At 46.1% G+C, this 20,650-nt stretch overlaps 1 protein-coding gene across 1 annotated transcript in view; it reads right to left on the bottom strand.

Annotated features, from left to right (window-relative positions):
* SPP2 (secreted phosphoprotein 2) overlaps nucleotides 1–20,650 on the bottom strand; it is a 24,284-nt gene extending 3,634 nt beyond the window's left edge. Inside the window, 7 exon segments of the mRNA XM_045794062.2 lie at nucleotides 3,049–3,085; nucleotides 3,088–3,146; nucleotides 5,827–5,881; nucleotides 10,584–10,691; nucleotides 11,812–11,934; nucleotides 19,781–19,905; nucleotides 20,006–20,650. Coding sequence (XP_045650018.2) covers nucleotides 3,059–3,085; nucleotides 3,088–3,146; nucleotides 5,827–5,881; nucleotides 10,584–10,691; nucleotides 11,812–11,934; nucleotides 19,781–19,905; nucleotides 20,006–20,087 — 579 coding nt within the window. The 5' untranslated portion in view covers nucleotides 20,088–20,650 and the 3' untranslated portion in view covers nucleotides 3,049–3,058.

Raw genomic sequence — 20,650 nt, 5'->3', positions numbered from 1 at the left:
TTAACGAGTGTGAACTAGTCCAGCTATAAAGATCAGGCAAGGGCTAGACGCTCGGAGAGACCCCTTACAGTGTGAGAGTTGGGACCTGATTTTCATGGCCTCTATTTTAGAGTAGCAAGTAAGAAAAACTGCCAAAGCTCGTGCTGAAATATTACCGTTCGCTCTCTACTCCTCTATATGAAATGATTTTCTAGTAACCTGAAAGAATCCTAGGACAGGGTTTATTAAATTACGAAAACACTTACTCAGCCCCAATTATGCCAGGCTCTGAGGGTTTCGTGCTCCCTGAGCCAAAACCTCCCCCTTCAGGGAGCTCCCCACCAGAAAATGTATTCACAGCTCGAGCAAGTCATCCTGGTTTGGGTCATGCGTGTGTTCCTTCCTTCCTTCCAACCTGATTGAACCCTTATTATGTTCTAGACATTGTTCTTCACTTTAAGGTAGTAAATTAAATAATTAATAAGAATGACAAGACCATGCATCCCCAAGGAGTTCACAGTCTAGCAGGGCCAAAAACAAGTACAAAAATAATAATAAACGTTTAAAGGAAGTGAGCCAAGAGGTTAGGAGACTGGAACACCGTCTCACAGCTCCCGGTGATACAGCAGGCTCAGAGCCAGGTCCGCTGACCCCAGGCCCTGCGCTGGCCATCCCAGGCTCATTTTGGGATTCTAGGAAATTCGGAGCACAGTGGAGAAATCTGATGGTCGCGGGAGGGCAGGGACACAACTGGGATTTACGTCAAAGCCAACATCCAGGCGAGGGTGGCAGTGTCAAGCCTTTCATGGGCGCTGCCTTGAAAGACACATTTGGTAAACAATCAATTTTGTTATAGAAATCAAATCCAGAATTTCTATCGTAAACCATGTAGGTGAATATGCCCAATATAATCGTATTATTAATAAATGAAATACAGCCAGTTCATTGAGAATTCTACTCTGCCCCCGAGGATGCTGTACAAAGCAAAAGGAAATGATTTGGATTTATAAAAAAGGAATACGATGAGTACATTTCTTCATAATGAGTAGTTTCTAGATCTCCATATGAGGCCGGTGCTTATTTTTAGGAGGCACATAGATTAAAGAGAAAACCTACCATTTGCAACTTTCATCCAATACAGCCTCCCTGGTAAATTTTCCTTCTATTTTCGTAAAATGTCAGTTGACTTCTTTCATATTCCAATGGTTAAAAATTAATTATACTACGCTTAACTGATTTTTTTAAAGCACGAGTCTCAGGAACCTAAAGTGAAGAATTCCGTCATCCACCCCAAAATACTTGCCGAATGCTGGCTGCGTGCCAGGCTCCGTGCAGGGCACTAGCAGACAGGAGCACGTGACGTGCCCTGCGCCCTGCGTGCGCCCTGCGTCCGGGGAATCTGGTGCAGCCCGATGGCGCAGAGAAGAGATGAGCCACTGCAGGGCTCTGTGATGAGGACCATCAGGAAGGGGTCAAAGTAGACCTCCCAAGGGAAATGACGCTGTGCTGAGGCCTGACCGGTGAGGAGGGATTAGCCAGGTGGCTGTTCCACGCAGAGGTCTCAGCAGGACAAGTACTGTGAGCATCTCGGTACTGCTGGAGCTTAGGGCCGAGGCAGAGTTGGAGAAGTGAGCAGGGGCCAGATCACCAAGGCCTTTGTGGGCCGTGCTAAGGGGCTCGGACGTTATCCTGAAGGTGTACAGTGTTATGTAAACTAAAGTCTGGGAAGGCTCCAGCTTTGTTATTAATGTGTGTGTGTGTGTGTGTGTGTGTGTGTGTGTGTGTGTGCATGTGTACAAATGAATGTGCATAGAATCGATGTCTATAATTGCATCTGAAGATTCTTTTCAAGTGTGCCCTCCCTGAGGTCCCCTTACTACTTGGGAGCCTTTAGAAACACTTAGCTACATCTGCTCCCGTCCCTAGTAACTGGGAATTTATGTACTCAGTGATACTCAGTGCAGGTTGGGTAAACCGGCCCCCAGTCTTCAGCTCCCCCCACATTAGGGGCGAATAGCCTGTTCTTCCTTTTGGCTTAGTGTCTGCCTTTTGCATACCTCTGCTTTATCCCCAGGTGAAGCGAGCATTAAGGGCTTTATGTGGAAAGGATCAGAGACTCCTCTGTGTTTCAAGATAAGCTTGAGGACAGCATGTAAGGTGGAGAGCATGAGATCAGGACCTGGGCAAGAATGCACGCACCGGTCAGTGGTGACGGTAATGAAATGATTGGCCAACGCCAGAGAGAATGTGTAGCCAAGATCAATAAGACTGGACCTCTGTGGATGTCAGGAAAAGAGAAAGGGGAAGAAGAGTCATTGATGCTCTAAAATTTTGAGCTTGAGAAAATTAGGTGGATGGTGACGCCCTCAATTAAGAAAGGCAGTTAAAGAGGGGGTCGGGTGGGTTCCAGGAGGTCACAGGTACCCATAGCAACCGCATCCAGGGAGACCGGATCTCAGGACAGAATGTGGTAAGAGGTGTGTGCTCGGAAGGGATTGCAGATCACTGATGAGGTCGGGCAGGTGGAAGAGTTGACAGAGCGATCTATGGAAGGAAGAGCGGGTGGGCTACGGAGACAACAGAGACGGTCACCGGTATTTACATTATTGATCGAGGAAAGGAAGGCAGATCCAATTTCCTGAATCTGAGGGCTGAACGTCCAGGGTGCAAAAAACAGACCACAAATGGGAGGTGAGCAGAGTGGGGCAGCAGCCAAAGACTACGACTATGTGGAGAAGTTCAGCACACAAGGAGGGAGGGAGGGAAGGAGGGAGGGCAGCTGCTGGGTTGGGGAGAGTCAAAGGAGGGGCTGTTCTGTCTGTCTGTTCGGTCTTCAGCTGGACACTTGATCATGTCGGTGGTTGACAAATACAAAAGCCACAGGAGAAAGCTCAAGATGTGTGGGGTGGGAGAGACGACCAAGGGAGAGTCTGGGAGGAGACCAGGCAGTGGGAAATGAGAGCTGAACGGCGGAGTAAGACATTTGAGGACACGAGGGCAGCAGCGTTAAGGCGAGCACTCCAAGCAGCTTCTATTTTTAAATACACATTTTTAACTGTGTCCCCTTACCTCGAGGCTGTTACTCAAAGCCGGTGTTTATTCTTGAAGTCTGTGCCACGTGCTTGGGTACCCTCGATTCCCAGGAGGTAAGATCCCTCTCAGGCTCCCTACAGATGGAAGGACATACAGGCTCTGTCATCACACCAAGGTCTGAGACAACGCAGTCCCCACGACGATGAACAGTGGGAAGAGGTGTGACCAGCATAACCAGACCCACACTGCTGAGAGATGCCCCAGAACAGGACAGCTCTGTCTTCCTTACCTGGCTCTCCCTCACTCTCCGCTGTATGGTGTCACAGCGGAACCCATGCTAATTTCTCTCCGTGTGTGATCTGTCCCAGCCACTACTATAAGCCTCGAGGGCAGGGACTGTCATAATAGTCTTTCAGTCCCCCATGAGATCTGCCCAGTGCTTGTCACATGCATTTGGTGAAATAAATTAAATTGTTGTCTTCGAAGCAGTCTCTGAGATGGCTGCATAGCTGTATCCATGATGTTCCCAAGGCGCAATGTGTTTTTAAAATTCAGCTCTGGAAACTGAAGGCTTCAGAGGGGCAGAGGTGGGGGATTGGCTAGCCCGGTGATGGGTAGTAAGGAGGGCACGTACTGCACGGAGCACTGGGTGTTATATGCAAACAATGAATCATGGAACTTGACATCAAAAACTAAGCATGTACTGTATGGTGACTAACATAACATAATAAAAATTTTTTTTAAAAACTTTAGAAAAAAAAGCCTCAAAAAAAATTAAAATAAAATAAAATTCCTCTCTGGAATTACCTTCTGAGTCATATAAACAAGGATCAATCACATTAATTTATATCCATAAAATATTTTTGGTCCCAAATGGCATTTTCCCAATGCAGTAGGCAGCCTCCAAGATGGCCTCTGGGTATTCACACTCAAGTATCCCCCTCCCACAATGGACCAGAGCTGGTCTGTGTGACAAATAAAATCATAGAAGGGATGATACACAAATTCCAAAATTAGGTAACAAAAGACTACATCTTCTGTCTTGAGTGCTCAGTGGCTTGTTCATTCTCTCTCTCTTTCTCCCTCTCTCTCTCTCATCATTGTCTCTGGGGGAAGACAGATGTCGTGTTTTGAGGACATTCAGACAACCCTATGGAAAGCCCCACAAGGGGTGAAACTGAAGTCTTCAGTCCAAGAGCCCATGAAGAGCTGAAGCCAATAAGCACATGCGTGATCTTGGAAGTGGATCTTTCAGACCCAGTTAAGCCTTCAGATGAGATCACAGCCCCAGACAACATCTTATCTGCAACCTTGTTAGAGACCCTGAGTCAGAACCACCTGGCTAAGCTGCCTGTGGGTTCCTGACCTTCAGAAACTGTAATATAACAAAAATTTGTTGTTTTAAACTGCTAAGTTTGGGGATAATTTGACACACAGCAATATACAACTAATGCACCCAAGTTGGTTATTAATCTGATTAATTACATTTATCTTGGCTATTTCCAAAATCAAATCCAAGAACAAATATTTTCCACCACTACAGCGATTCAAAAGAATGGGCCATAGATTCTCAAGGCAACACCAAGCAAGAAGTGTTCAAAAAATGTCCTCGGCCATGGCCCTGCTGTTTGAAGAACTATATGTTCTCCCAAAGCAACAACTCAGAGGTGTCTAAAACCTTTTTGTTTTAAATCAAGCCTCAGGGGGCACCTGGGAGGCTCAGTCAGTGAAGCATCCAACTCTTGGTTTCAGGGTGTGATATCCAGCCCCACATCGGGCTCCAGGCTCAGCTCGGAGTCTGCTTGGGATTCTCTTTCCACCTCGCTCCCTGCTCTTGGTCTCTCTCTCTCTCTCTCTCTCTCAAATAAATAAGTAAAATCTTATAAAAAATAAATTAAAAAATAAAAAATAAATCAAGCCTCAAATTATAAGCCCAGCACTTCAAATAAATTGCAGTATGCCTAGTGAGGATCAAACATGGAGCTCAATGAAATATTAATATCTGTTACTCATTTTAATGAAGAACTCCAAAATAGGGTGAAATGCACAACCCTTCTGGAAAACGGCATTGGCAAAAACAAAAGCTGGAGAGACTGACATATCAAAGCATCCTGCACTGACTTATTAAAGTCCTATCTCTGCCACTCGTTACCTGGATCCGAGTCCCACGTTGGCCATAGAGCCTCGGACACACTACAGGAACTCACTAAGCCTCAGTTTGCTCATCTACAAAATGGGAAGCAACACATGTTGCCTCACAGGATGGTTGTGAAGAGAAAGCTGTGTCAAGCAATTAGCACAGAGTTAAGTGTCTTGTGTATGACATCAGCACCAAGAGTTACTGTTCATCTCCTCTGCAGAAGCAGGTCATGGGACCCCTGGTTCGCAGATCTATCCTGAAACTTAAATGAGAGGGAAACTGATCTGTAAAAGGGAGAAAGTACATTATCATTAACTTCACCTGCTGGCCCCAAAGTAGTGCTGAGGGTGGAGGGCAAGCAGGCGTTCAAGAGAGTTTGAGCTTTTTCAGAAAATGCCCCAAAGTGAGGCAGGAGGAAAGGTCACGAGCACTGGGTGTTATACGCAACTAATGAATGATTGACCACATCAAAAACTAATGAGGTACTATATGTTGGCTAATTGAAATTAAAAAAAAAGGAAAAAAAATAAACGAGAATGTTTATTTTCTGGAATTGTATAACTGTTCAAAGGTTATGTATTGATGTTTCCAGTTTTAAATGACCCACTAACAGAACTTCAATATGAAATTGTTTCAAGAAAAAAAATCATTAAAAAGAGCAGATCTCAACTTACCACGTAGGTAGTTGTTTCTCCATTTAAAGGATTCCAATATGTCCCCCAAAAACATCTAAATCAATATAGGCATCGGGATACATCAACACATGAAAGAGAGAAGAAGGAGACACTGTAAAAAATGCAAATATTATCTGGAGGACTGTGATGCATTACGTAATTCATTGTTAGTGAAATAAGGCAACACATTTTATTAAATAACTTTACATGGTGTCAAACGTGTGTGTCTAAGAAAGCACATGGGAAGAACCACTTGCATGAAGTTTAAATTGCCTAAAAACTTTCCACTGGGCTCAGAATGTGCTCCCAAATATTGGGGACCAAAAAGATGGCACCTTTCATGTGAACTTGCAAACAGACTGCATTTAGACCAGATGTGCAGGGTTCCTGACTGTGAAGTTCCCACAAGGTGTTCAGTTTGGAAAAGGCTTGCACAAGAAGTCTTCAGGAAGCCACTGAAAGCCCACATAACAACATAAGTCCACACAAACTCGCACATGAATGCTCACTGCACCATTATTGATAATAGCCAAAAAGGGGAAGGAACCCAAATGTTGCTCAACCAATGAATGGATAGATCAAACATAGTATATCCATACAAACCATCTTATCCAACACTAAACACCAACGAAGTTCCGATGCATCCTACGGCAGGTATGAACATGATACTTAGTGAGATAAGCCAGTCACAGAAGGGTACATGACTCCATTTATACCAAAATGGCCAGAATAGGCAAATCCGTAGACTCGGAAAGTAGACGAGTGGTTCCTGGGAGCTGGGAGAATGGGGAGCACAGAAGGGCGGCCCCTGGGATGAGGTTTCTTTTTGAGGTGACGAAAACGTTCTGGATTTAGGTAGTGGTGGTGGTTGTACCATCTATGAATATGCTAAAAACCACTGAACTGGATACATTGTAAGGGTGAGTTATATACTATGCGGATTATAACTCAATAAAGGTGTAATTTTAAAAAGGTGGGGGATGGGCACATGACCAAAGCCAGGCCAAGGGAGTCCTGCATCTCCAGTGGGGCTAGAGAGAGATGCTCCCTTTTCCTCCTAAGTTTCGAGAATCTGAATCTGGAGCACCTTGCTTCTTGCTACAAGGAGAAATGTCATCCGCAGTAAGAGAGGGAGAAGAGAAGGGGGAGGTTGGGGGGGCAGGGCGAGGGAGGAGGGGTGGGGGAAGGAAGGGGGAGGGAGGGGCAGAAATACATGTGGTGTTGAACGCTCCTATATTAACTGGTCTGTGAGGCCAACTGTTCCCGGTCCTTTCTGGGAATGTGATCCGGGGACGGAGCCCATTGGGGCGTAGGGGACTTGTAGCTGAATTTCTATCATTGGAAATGGACCACAGCAAGTAAATCAAGCGCCTGTCACTTCCCCTTCCCTGAGCTCAGAATTCTGTTAGTTCTTCTTCCTCAGTTTCTCCCTTTGGGCTGTTTCTAGGTCTCTTGGCTGAAGCCTTAGCCAAATCTCATCCCATCTACTGCAAACCAGAGTTTGTCAAAAGCCGAGTTCACTTGGCAGCCTCCAGGTGTTAGCATCGCCCTCTGGCTGGGGACGAAACCACTCGGTGTTTGTCTGGGCGCTCCTGTGCCATCCAGAGCCCTTCCTCCTCTCTCTAGTTCACTTTCATAATTAACACATATAATAGAGACTACCCGCAACACAGATATGTATTTGCTTAAGGAGAGAAGAATATTAGCAAATTTAGAAACTTATTTCCTCTAATTTCCTTACACCTTGTATCTTTTTAAAAATCATGTAAGGGGAAAATGCAAACTTCATACATTCAGCGGTTTCTCACATTATGTCTTCACAACACAGTTTTCATTTGATCGAAGTCCTTATTCTTCATATTTTGGATTTGCAGTCTTTTTCTCCATGGTTTGCACCTTTCTTCGCATTATGTTCTTTTCCCTGGAAATTTTTCTAGAACCTACATATGTTTTTCAAATGATCTTCATTTTCGCTACTGGATTTTTTTTGTTGTTTTATTTCTTCTATTTCCTACTTCCAACAGTGATTTACTTGTTTGAAGACGAAACTCATCCTACTCTATTCTCTTTTATGTTTGTAATATCACCGCTTATTTCACTGAAAATGGTTAACAGCTGTTTTCTTTCTTTCCTTTTTTTTTTTTTCTGTTTCGTATAAGAAATCTATTTCAGAGTTTCCAGGAATTACTTGAAATCTCCATCTGCCTTCTTCTTCTTCCCTTGAATTACGGCATTCTTTAATTTAAGGAATTTTTTTTTAATTTGCTCGTTAATTCTTCGCGATTTCCTGATCTTTTTTTTTTTTTTTTAAAGATTTTATTTATTTATTTGACAGAGATAGAGACAGCCAGCAAGAGAGGGAACACAAGCAGGGGGAGTGGGAGAGGAAGAAGCAGGCTCATAGCGGAGGAGCCTGATGTGGGGCTCGATCCCAGAACGCCGGGATCACGCCCTGAGCTGAAGGCAGATGCTTAACCGCTGTGCCACCCAGGCGCCCCGCGATTTCCTGATCTTTGAGGAACATCTACCTGAGAGTTTATTTTCAAATATTGTTTGTTTCAAGGGCCCATTTAACTTAATGTCAGAGTCTTCCTACAAAACTTGGATTGGAAAAAAATGCAATGTCCTCACTATGTAATGAGAAAGTTGCAACAGATTTGTGGGCTGTGCGATCAGAATCAACTTCCCAAATCAGAGATGGAAAGGGGGTTAAATGGGGGGGGGCAGTTACTGAATTCAGTTCAATGTGTTAAAGGTCATAGAATGAACTAGAGTCCATTTCTCAACACTCACTACTAATTCCTGGCACCTGCTAGCGTTCCCTGTCACCTGTCCTGCCAGCCTCCTGGAGCCCCCACCTGCTCTTAGCCAATAGGCCCATAGCCATTAGGACGAAGCCAGAGATCCTAGTTCATCCAGAGATCCTAGACATGACCCCTGAGGCCCAGCCTGACTTCCTCTCCAGATCAACCCTTATGCCTCTGTCCCGTATTTTGCTCATGGAGGTCATCAAGATTTCTGTCCATTCCAACCCAACCAGCTTCTCATGCATCAGGGAATCCCTTTTTGACCCCTTTGTGCTCAGAATCGGTTTTCCTCCCTCCCCTCCATACCTGTCCCCTTTGTCCTGATGGAAGTTCTTGATGTGAACATCCCCCAGGGAAGCTCTCCTGCACCCAGATGAGATTATGTCCTCTTGACATGTGCCCCCGCATGCTGGCCTGGTAGTCAGGGTCACCCCTGCTGAGTGGACCCCCATTCCTCTACAAACTCCATGGGGCCTAGGATTGCTTGTCTCACTCCTCACTGTCTCCCTGGCTGTTTCCATAGAAGCCACAAAATCAATGTGAACAAAATGTTTGTGAAATGCTGTGTTTGGTCCTTGTCATTGCTGGATTGGCCAGGCCACAAGTATGCAAGTATGTCAGCATGGAAACACACCTGACTTCCTAAATGCCTCAGTGGAGTCTAGAAAAGCTGGCCCTTCATACTTGCCCTAACACCCAGGAACTAGATCCTGGAACCATGGCTCCATGCAAAGCCCAGAAACCACCTGTGGACTGATCCGCAAAGGTGCCAGTGTGCACGAGATCAATCGAACATTTCTGCGGAGAAGTTCCTAGCACCTGGGCTTAGTCTTCCTGCACCTGTCAAACTGTCTCCTGTCGTGGAAGCTCCCAGCCATTAGCTTCCTCACATCCTGATCCTACAATGGACTTCCAAGCAAAATATTTAAGGTGTGAGTATGTTCATAATATGGGAACATTAACTTTCATGTATATTTCTTGAAGCTGCATTTTCTTTACTCTCTTAATGTAATTTTCACCTGCAGAATGAAATCTTGAAAAACCGAATAAAAACGTGAGTAGAGAAAGATCATCATTGGACAGATCCACCTGTACCACAGTAGAAATATTTTAAAATACCAGTCAAAAATGTTATCCCATTTTGAATAATAATATAACAATTATGTTTTTATGCCTAGTTGGAGTCAAGAAATTTCCTCCTCATATCATATTCTTGACCTCTCTTCCTCCGTTCTCTTATATTCATTCAACAAACATTTACTGAACATCCACCCTGTATCAAACATTGTCCTAGACCAACAAAAGGTAACACTCTTTGCCCCTCAGGAGACATACATTCCAGTAAGGAAAGCAGTTAATAAGCAAACAGACAAATAAATATGTAATATATGTTCATGTCGGAAATTTACATATTGTTAATTTTACAGAATTATTGCAAATCAATTTCAATATATTTGGGGTGGGGGGACCCATGTCCTGCCATTCACCAAGCATCTCTTGCCCACCAACTTACTCAGTTCTCTCTGCATTATTCGGTGGCTTTTCCTCCTGGCATCTCACAGATGAAGAAGCGGCAGGTCATGGAGTTAAGCACCCTGACGTAGACTGCGGAGCTGCTGAATGGTTTTGAACTCTAGTCCAACAAAAATGCCCCTCCCACATCCGTCCACTAAACCACAGTGCCAGGGACCTGCATACTGAGATCTAAAACGTTAAAGATTTGCCAGCTGTTGCTTTAAGCTATTTCCAAATCTCCGGGAAATAAAGACAGAGTAGGACAGAGGGAGAAGAGGTTGGACAAGTAGGGGAGATTCCAGCCGAATCAGCAGAGCTGTACTCGCCCCTGCCTGGGTGACGTTCCCGTGATTCTGTCACACTGATCTGCTTGTCACAGACCCACACAGACCCTACCAGGCGCTGTCCCGGAGGACGCCAAACCCCTGGTCCTACCTCTTCGCTGCTGTTAGACTCAGAGCTGGAGGACCAGCGGCAGCGAACCCACACGTCCTGCACCTCTTCGGCGGACACCCGCACCGTGCTTCTGCAAACAGCGGCCTGCTGGAAAAGAAAGCATTGGGTTCAATCCTCAGCCGCTCAAAGAAAGGGGTAGGATCTATGTGAGAGTTCAGGCGATACCGAAGGCCTGACAGAATGATGCAAACAGAAAGGAAAAATTCATAGAGGCAGTTCATGTTTCCAAAATGAAAATTTCCCAAGACAGAAGCAGAAAAAATTGAAACATTTAAGACCTGTTAGGCACTTGGTGTATTACAAGGCCCCCCGGGAGAGCAGCCATTCCCTCCAGGAGCAGGGGGCGGGCTGCCTCGAAGTTTCCCAGTGGAACAAAAGGAAGTGGGAAGAACCCAAAGGACTTTGTTCTCTTCTTTGACCTCAGATTCCATTAGGAACAGACGCTGTAACACTTAGATTTGAGTCCTTCATAAAACAGTCACAAAGAAGTCTCATGAAACAAGTAACAAAACAAAGGATTCCCCTTTTCGAAATTTACACTGTTGTGAAGGGACCCTGACACAAAATAACCCATCAAGTAACAACCTCATCAAGGAACAAAGCCCCGAGAACTCATACATCTGAACACAAACATTCTGGAAAGCAAGGGTGCTGGCCTGCTCCACCAGACCCTTGCCCATGGGTGTTAACTAAGTATGGGGCCACGCTCTGGTCACTGCGGACACCACACTGAACACACCGTGGTCCTGACCCCATGAAGCCTGAGCCAGAGAGGAGGAGGGAGTCAGATAATACAGGACGGGCAATTACAAAATAATGCCACTCACGCCAAGAACACAGCTGGTGTTTTAGATTCATTTAAACTGGAATTTGAAACATCTCTGGAATTTGCCTTTGGGGTTGGCCTCTTTGTATTAACTGCCTGGAACCATCCGTTTCAAGACGCAGGCAACTGAGGCAACAGGGCTTCAGTAATTTGCCAGGATCACTCAAGACCACGGACTCCAGAGCCCAAGTTCTCAACCACTGAGCCGCACTGCCCCTGCCCCGGGGAATACAGTATGGACACAGCTGGTGCCTTCCAGTGTGGCCGGATGCCGGCAGGGGCCACGCTCTCCTTACGACTTGGAACAGCTCCAGGTCATGGAAGAAGCGAGGTGCTTCATCCTGCTAGTCTCTGGGATATGGTGTTTCCTGCCTCACTTACCACGTAGTAGCCCCTTTGGAAGTCACAGCCGGCAGGGTCTTCTCCAGAATCTCTCCTGCATGTTGTCTCCCGAATGCCAAACTCTAGGTCCATGTTCAAGCTGTCCTGATCCAGAACGTTGACCTTCCCAAAGACAAAGCGTCAGTTTGCCCAGGTGAGCTTCTGAAGTTTCCAATGCTACAAATGTTTCTCCCCGCACAGGAGAGAATGTTATAGGCTCCTTCTTGGGGGAAACTGTTAAATGGTTTTAGCAATCCCCCAGTTCCACTCCCTCAGTCTGAGACCAGAAGCGCTTTTCCAAAGGCACATAATACTTCATTTAAAAAAATGGAATCAGCACTTAGGTGTCTGAACTACAAGGTCAATGTCACTTCTGATGACTTAATTTACAGTGGATCCTCATGATTCAGAGCTTCCATTTTTACAAATGTGCTTACTCACTAAAACGTATTCATAACCCCCAAAATCAATGCTCAGCGTCCTTTCCAGTCATCCACGGACAGGCACAGAGCGGCAAAGAACTTGAGTTGCCCGTGCACACGTTCCCAGCTGAGATCAGATAAGGCAGTGCTCGGCCTCCTAGCTTCCGCTGTCATACTGCAGACTTCCAGGGTTTATTTTGGACCATGTTTTTCTCATTTTTGTGGGTTTTTTTCCCCCTTGGTGATTTTGCTGTTTCAAATGGCCCCCAAGTGTAGTCCTAAAGGGCTGTCCGTGCTCCCAAGCACCAGAAGGTCTGGATGTGCCACATAGAAGATGTGGGTTAGACCAGGAGCAAGGGTTCCGTATGCACTAATACAGTGCTCGTGGTGACTTTCTAGAACACAACTACTGCAAATAATGAGAATCAACCGTGTGTATTTAAGGGTCATTTTCCTAAAAGAATGCCCCATGATTTCTTAGTAATCCCTGATATAAGAAATTAAGTGGTGCGTACATTTCTGCATATAGTATTACCCAGTCCTACTTCCTGTTTGATCAGTTGTGGCCCATGAATGAGTTTACACAATCGTCTACTCCTTTCCACCAAGGGTGGGATCCTGGGGGAAACTGCCAAACTTCGTGATGAATCTGTGATGCTGTGATGACACGGAAATCCTATGACTTAATGAGAGCCCACAGTGTGTCCAGCTTTGGCTCCAGCTTAGATTACAGCCACACAGTAAACACCTTAAAGAAAACGAAGCAAGGTCGTTCTAGAAGGTTATGGTGTTATGAGGGAACAAACAACACTATAATGGGGGTCAGGGGGAGGAAGTAGCTACTGCAGAGAAGGTGCCAGAGAAATCCTCCTAAAGAAGGAATATTTTCCGCTAAGGCTCATAGAATGGAATGGGAAAGAGCCCATTGTGTGGAAAAAGCAGGGCCAATGTCCTGGGGCAGAATAAGTCCAACTATTGTGGCTGGAGCAAAATGAACAAGAGGAGAACGGTACGCCATGATGTGTGAGAGATGGGGTGTGTCACGGAATTTATGGTCCTGTCACCGACGGGACAGTGTTTAGATTTCATTCTCATTGCAATGGGAAGTTCTCAGAAGGACTTAAGAGCTAAGATGTGAATCACCATGGCTGCTGCAAAGAGACCACACTGGGGCAGGAAGAAGATGGCGGCAGGGAGGCTGCCATGGCCCAGTACCCGACCACACCCCCAGGCTCCAAAACTCTCGTCTCTTTCAGTCCTCGAGCCCACCTTGTGACAAAGCCGAGTCAGCAGCTTCCCGGTGAGGGTAAGGTAGGGAGAACCCTCTGTGAGAGCACAGATCGCTCACACGTTGGGAAGGACGGGCACAGGTAGAACACTGTGTTTGGGAATAAGTGACAAACTCCAAGCCTGGGATGGGGTGGTGGGCTTTGCATCTCCTTCTGACAGTGGGTGAAGAGTGCTCATAGAAGTAGAGTTTTCTGGAAACAAGTAAGACTAGAAATTCAGCCTCAGCAGTATTTATTACCACATTTATTCATAATTTTAAAATATTGGATAATAAATCCGAGTCTCATAAAAAAAATAAAGCCCTCTTCTGCTGGGGCGTGTTGCTGGGGCTCTCCACCCTGATCGAGCTCTAGCAATTTCCGTTAAAGCAATCCAATGAAAACAAACTGGGAACACAAAGGCTTAGTTACAAAGATGAAAATGTGGGATTTTTTTTGAGTACAGATAATTTTATTGAACTATGAGATGAGTTTGCAACCTTTCTTTGCATCTTGAAGCACTCTGTTCGGAATAAGGAGAAAAGCCTAATGGTTTTGCTTTTTCATCCAAACTCACTTCCCACGCAAATCTCTACTCTGTTGTTTGAAAAAGGTGGGGCAACCTGAATGCTTGACGATAAGGAATCAACTAGAGAAAATCCCAAATCCAGCATTGTTGCTGAAGTAAACTGTGGGACTTTACAATTGATGTTACACTATGCTCCTGTTTTTCTTTTAAAAAATATGTTTTATACCAATATACGAAAAGGATCCAAAAAGACCTTCCCCCACATGCTCATAGTGGGTATCTCAGAGGAATGGATAATAGATAGTAGTTTTGGCTTTTTCTTTCTTGTTATATTTTCTAACTTTTTATAATGAGCATATTTTGTTTTTTTATTCAAAAAATTAATAAAAATATATGAGCAATAAAAAACCCATAACAATTCCTTTTGGTGATTATAGTGGTTAATTTTATGTGTCGACTTGACTGGGCCATGGTGCTGAGATATTTGGTCAAACACTCTGGATATTTCAATGAAGGTGTTTTTTAGATGGAACTAACATTTAAATTAGTGGATTTGAGTAAAGCAGACATCCTCCATAATGTGGGTGGGCCTCATGCAATCAGTTGAAGGCGTGGATAGAATAGACTTTTTCCTGAGTGGGAAAGGACTCTGCCAGTAGACTGCCTTCAGATGTGAACTGCAACATCAGCTCTTTCCTGGGCCTCCAACCTGTCAGCCCACCCTACAGATTTTGAATTGAGCAAACCTCCATATAGTGTAAGCCAATTCTTTATTTTTTTTTTCTTTATTTTTTTTTTAAAGATTTTATTTATTTATTTGACAGAGAGAGACAGCCACCGAGAGAGGGAACACAAGCAGGGGGAGTGGGAGAGGAAGAAGCAGGCTCATAGCAGAGGAGCCTGATGTGGGACTCGATCCCAGAGCACTGGGATCATGCCCTGAGCCGAAGGCAGACACTTAACGACTGCGCCACCGAGGCGCCCCAAGCCAATTCTTCACTATGATAAATCTCTCTCACTCATTCTCCTTCTCCCTCTCCCCCAACATCTGTCTCTCTCTCTTTCTCTCTCTCTCACACACACACACACACACACACACACACACATACACACGCAGTCTATTGCTTCTGCTCTGGAGAAGCCTGACAAACAACAGTGATCACTGAGGTTTTTCCAACTATGATTGGACAAAAAGTGAAGAGCAGGCAGGCTGGCCGAGAATAATTTAGAAAGCCCAAAAGCAAAACAAAGCAAAGATGAATGTAAAAAATGGACAGCGATGGACACACACGTACAAAGGATCCCAAACCTTCCGCGGCTTCGCCTCGGGCTGTCCCGGAACCCAGCCACCCCCACCCTCCCTGCGCCCAGGCCCCGCTCAGCTGCCCTCCGTCACTGCCTGCTTCCGGCAGTCACTGTCTCAGGGCCCTCCCTAGCACCCCACTCCTCCCCCAGCTAGAGAGACCTTTTCCAAGTGCAGAGATCTGCCTGCACTTCTGTATATGTTCCATGGTCCTTAAAACAGACCTCAAGCAGGAAAAAACATCCGGTGGGAAAAAGACAGTCTCTTCAATAAATGGTGCTGGGAAAATTGGACAGCTACATGCAAAAGAATGAAACTTGACCACTATCTCACACCATACACAAAAATAAACTCCAAATGGATGAAAGACCTCGATGTGAGACAGGAATCCATCAAAATTCTAGAGGAGAACATAGGCAGCAACCTCTACGACATCAGCCAAAGCAACCTTTTTCATGACACATCCCCAAAGGCAAGAGAAACAAAAGATAAAATGAATTTATGGGACTTCATCAAGATTAAAAGTTTCTGCACATCCAAGGAAACAGTCAGAAAAACTAAGAGGCAGCCCACGGAATGGGAGAATATATTTGCAAATGACACTACAGATAAAGGACTGGTATCCCAGATCTACAAAGAACTTCTCAAACTCAATACACGAGAAACAAATAAACAAATCAAAAAATGGGCAGAAGATATGAACAGACACTTTTCCAATGAAGACATACAAATGGCTAACAGACACATGAAAAAATGTTCAAAATCATTAGCCATCAAGGAAATTCAAATCAAAACCACACTGAGATACCACCTTACGCCAGTTAGAATGGCAAAAATAGACAAGGCAAGAAACAACAATTGTTGGAGAGGATGTGGAGAAAGGGGATCCCTCCTACATTGTTGGTGGGAATGCAAGCTGGTACAGCCACTCTGGAAAACCGTGTGGAGGTCCCTTAAAAAGTTAAAAATTGAGCTACCCTATGATCCAGCCATTGCACTACTGGGTGTTTACCCCAAAGATACAGACGTAGTGAAGAGAAGGGCCATATGCACCCCAATGTTCATAGCAGCAATGTCCACAATAGCTAAATCGTGGAAGGAGCCGAGATGCCCTGCAACAGATGACTGGATTAAGAAGTTGTGGTCCATATATACAATGGAATATTACTCAGCAATCAGAAAGAATGAGTTCTCAACATTTGCTACAACATGGACGGCACTGGAGGAGATAATGCTTAGTGAAATAAGTCAAGCAGAGAAAGACAACTATCATATGATTTCTCTCATCTATGGAACATAAGAACTAGAATGATCAGTAGGGGAAGAAAGGGATAAAGAAAGGGGGGGTAATCAGAAGGGGGAATGAAACATGAGAGACTATGGACTACGAGAAACAAACTGAGGGCTACAGAGGGGAGGGGGGTGGGGGAATGGGATAGACCGGTGATGGGTAGTAAGGAGGGCACATATTGCATGGTGCACTGGGTGTTATACACAACTAATGAATCATCGAGCCTTACATCGAAAACCGGGGATGTACTGTATGGTGACTAACATAATATAATAAAAAATCATTATTAATAAAAAAAAAAAAAAAAAAAAAAAAACAGACCTCAAACTCCTCAAAGTCATGCCCTGGGCAGGGCCACCTCATGTCCCAACTCAGACCCACTTCTCTGACCTCCTTTGGCCCTAGCCCGACTCTTTCTCAAGGTCTTTGGTCCTTCAGGTCCCCCTCACCGTGGTCTCCCCCGTGGCCGGAAGTCATGTCACTGATGGAGCCGTAGCTCAAACATGGCAGCCTCCCCATCTGACAGCTGCCTGAGCCCCAGCCCAGCCCAGCCACCCCCCTACCTGTTTGGTTCTCTCCACAGGCCTCCCCACTCTCTGGAACGAACTTATTTGTTTGTGTACTCGTGCACCCCGTCCTCCTGTCTTTCCTCCCCTTCCTCCATCCCTCCCCTCTCCCTTCTTCTCTCCCCAGTAGAACCCGAGTTCTGTCCTCTTCTCTTCCTCATCCCGGCACAAGGCTCATGTCCTCCACCTTTCCTTTTCCCTGTGCCCCTGAGGAAAGAATCTGAGGGAGCCCAGTGTCCACGTCAGAGCAAGGAAACCAACACTGACGAAGTCACATTGTCTTGTCCTTTCCTGTCTTAAACTTGGAGCCCAAGAGATAAGTCATTTAAAATCAATTGCAAGAGTACTTGATCCAGGTCCATTGGTAAAACCCAGTGGTTCTTAACCCTGACTGCACGTGAGAACAACCAGAAGAACATCGAAGAACATGGCCCCCACCCCTGCAGACCGAGACCTTATGAGTCAACCATCTCTCCTGGGCGTCGGGAGCTCCAGCTCCCAGGGATGCTGACGTGTAACAGGGTCCAGGGCCACTGGGTTCAGAAAGCAAACCCAGGAATAAAGGAGCAGAGCCTGGCTCTCCACCCTAAGTCCACTGACCAGCACCCCGAAACTCCTGCACATGACTGAACCACTTATTTCCTTTGGACATATTCCTGGAAGTGAAGCTGTGAGATGAAAATTTGTAAATCTTTGCTATATTTATTGTTTCACACGCTTAGTCATTAGAAAAGGCTGATGAGAAGCTAGAACAGGCAGATTTCCAGAAAGAAGAGCAGCATACAGAGGCGGAGAGGCGTCTCCCGTGAGTGAACTCACCAAGGATCACACGCACGCATACGTAACCGTGTTGTCTGGCAGGCACACGCGTGTCCGGGCTCAGGTGTCTGATACAAGACGGTGCCCGTGCCAGAAAGTGCCCTGGGGGGCGATGCCTCCTGCGGGCCCATCTCCACAGGCCACATTTCCACGGGGTCCCTCAGGACCCGTCCTCACGCTCTTGTTCACTCAATTAACCACTACCTTTCTTCCGCAGTGAGTATCAGCTACCTTACAGGTGCATTTAAAGCGTTCATCTGAGAGCCCAGCGAGAGGACTCTGATCCCCTCACACCACAAGTGGATTTCATTAAATGCAAAAGATGGAAGCCGATACAGCCAGTGTGCAAAAAGCGGGTTCTTTATTCTGATCCTGTGCTCTACCAGAAGGAATTCACCCTCCCAGGGCTCCCAAACCACGACATCAGGGCCAAGAACCCCACTCTGGCCGTGACAGCCTGCTCCTAGGCTGGGCCCCTAGCTAAAACACAGGCCATGATCTCCATGACCTGTGGCCCAATTAGAAAAGCCACACTGGGTGACTCAGTCAGTTGAGCATCTGACTCTTGGTTTAGGCTCGGGTCATGATCCCAGGGTCGTGAGATCGAGCCCTGCAGCGGGCTCTAAGCTCAGAGGGAAGTCTGCTTGAGGATTCTCTCTCTCCCTTCCTTTTGCTCTTCCCCCTGCTCGCTCTCCCTCTCAAATAAATACATCTTTAAAAAGAAAAGGAAAAGACAAATGAGACAAGTTAATTAATTTCCCAGGAATCTGGAAATGAGAAAGTGAGCCAGTTTCTGAACAAGGGTCGAGATGAGTGTGCTGTGTTTCTGGAGATGAGAGCTAGGCTCGAGAGCTAGGAAGCCGTGAGCCGGGCGCTCTTCACAGCAGGAAAGGGAGCAAGCTCAGTGGGAGCTAAGGTGGTGCCTGGGCCGGAGGGGAGAGGCCAGTGGCAGCAGAGAGAAAGCGGTGGCCTTCCGTCCCTACATAGGCGTCTCTGCTTCAGCCCCCGTGGCCTGGCTGCACAGAGCTGTCATTCGTAGGACCTGTGACTTTACAGAACCTCTCCCACGTCCTATCTTAGCACCCACTAGCCTGGAGAAATTTCTGTTCCTACCACACCTGGACCGTAAGCAAGCCCCAAAATCCCCTGCAGACGGGGGGGGGTGGGGGTGGGGGGGTGGGGGGGGGGTGGGGTGACTCCCTGCCCAGGCTCCTCATTTCCTTTGAAGCAGATTTCTGCATTTCTTTCTTCGCCAATCACAGACCAAGTCATTGGAAGCCAAGAAAATTCACATTTTCCCCATTTCCCCAAGCTAACAGGAAACAGACCATTACCAAACCGACAAAGGAAGGTGGGATTTGGGGACTTAAAAGCCGGAATTTTTTGCCTCTGAGTATGAAGAGCAGGACTGCTGAAATCCAAAAAGCCTCGTTTCTAATAAACGAGCAGCTCTTACTAAAACATCTCAAGAGGAAACATGGGGGCCTTGGCTACGGAAGCAGGACGCACGCAGGGCAACATCTGGAAGAGAGAAGCCAGGCCAGGGGAAGACGCTCCAGGAGAACCCTGCGTCCAAAGTGGCTTGGAGGGTCTTAGGACAGTAACTGTTATTAAATTCTTTCTCTGTCCAGAAACAGTACGAAAGAGAGGATTAGCTACTATCTCTTTAAAATGGAAAAATGTTTAAAGCGTGCCCAAGAGACAATCAATCAATCAATAACAGAAAGCAGTAGATTTAAAGAGGCATCAGGAGGATGGAATATGTACTTACCCTTTTTAAGGAGCTTCTGAATGCCCGGAACAGATACGGGCTCAGGGACTGGGAATTCACTTTTGCCACAGACGCACGGAGGGCTTCCCTCAAGGAGGACGAGTCATAGTCGTACACCGGGAAACCTGGAGCCAAAACACACGGGGACACAGTGAGACAAGGCACAGGGGCCAGCACGGCGTCACAGCCTCAGGGGCAGGGGGCCCTTGTCTCCGAGTCCCTTACCTGTGCAAGGCAGATAGTTCACTCCCAGCACGAACACGGTCAGTACCGTCATCACCATCTTCTCCGTTCTGGGAAGAGTCATTTTAGTTCAGAGGCTGCGAGATCGTTCCTATGCGTTTGGGGGTGACCAGTCCAGCTGAAGGCAGCTCTTTATCAACTGGGGCCTGGCTTGCTCTCTCTGACCGGGGCAGTCTGCCGCTTAAACAAACAATTGATCCTGGGGTCAGTATTCACTGCTGGCTCTTCCTATGGAAAAGTTCCAGTTTGAGGCTACTTTTGAAGTTCTGACCTCAGGATGGGACTCTAGCCCAGGGCGCAAGACAGCAAGAGGCTCGGGACTCTGTGTGCGCTGTTTGTTTTCTCTATTTTAATTACATCCACATGTACCGCTTGTTTCTCTTCATTTTAATGGCATTTTTTAGAAGGGAGGGGAGATGTAATCTTATTTTCAGCAAAACCGTGAATTTTAGATTTGTCTGTTCAGTTCTCTCCTGTGTTCCTAAAGATCTTGTAGTTGACTGTGTATAGAAACTATGTGGTTATTTCAAGATGTTTCTGGAAATCCTGACCGTAAAGGAGAGGACCTAACTAGGTCACCCAAGTACACGTGCCGTGTGCGTAGCTTCCTGTCGACCAGTCTTCTCT

This window comes from Ursus americanus, chromosome 1 (genome assembly GCF_024610735.1).
Source record: "Ursus americanus isolate L20-20 chromosome 1, mUrsAme1.1.p, whole genome shotgun sequence".
NCBI lineage: Eukaryota > Metazoa > Chordata > Mammalia > Carnivora > Ursidae > Ursus > Ursus americanus.
This window is presented reverse-complemented; position numbering and strand designations above follow the sequence as displayed.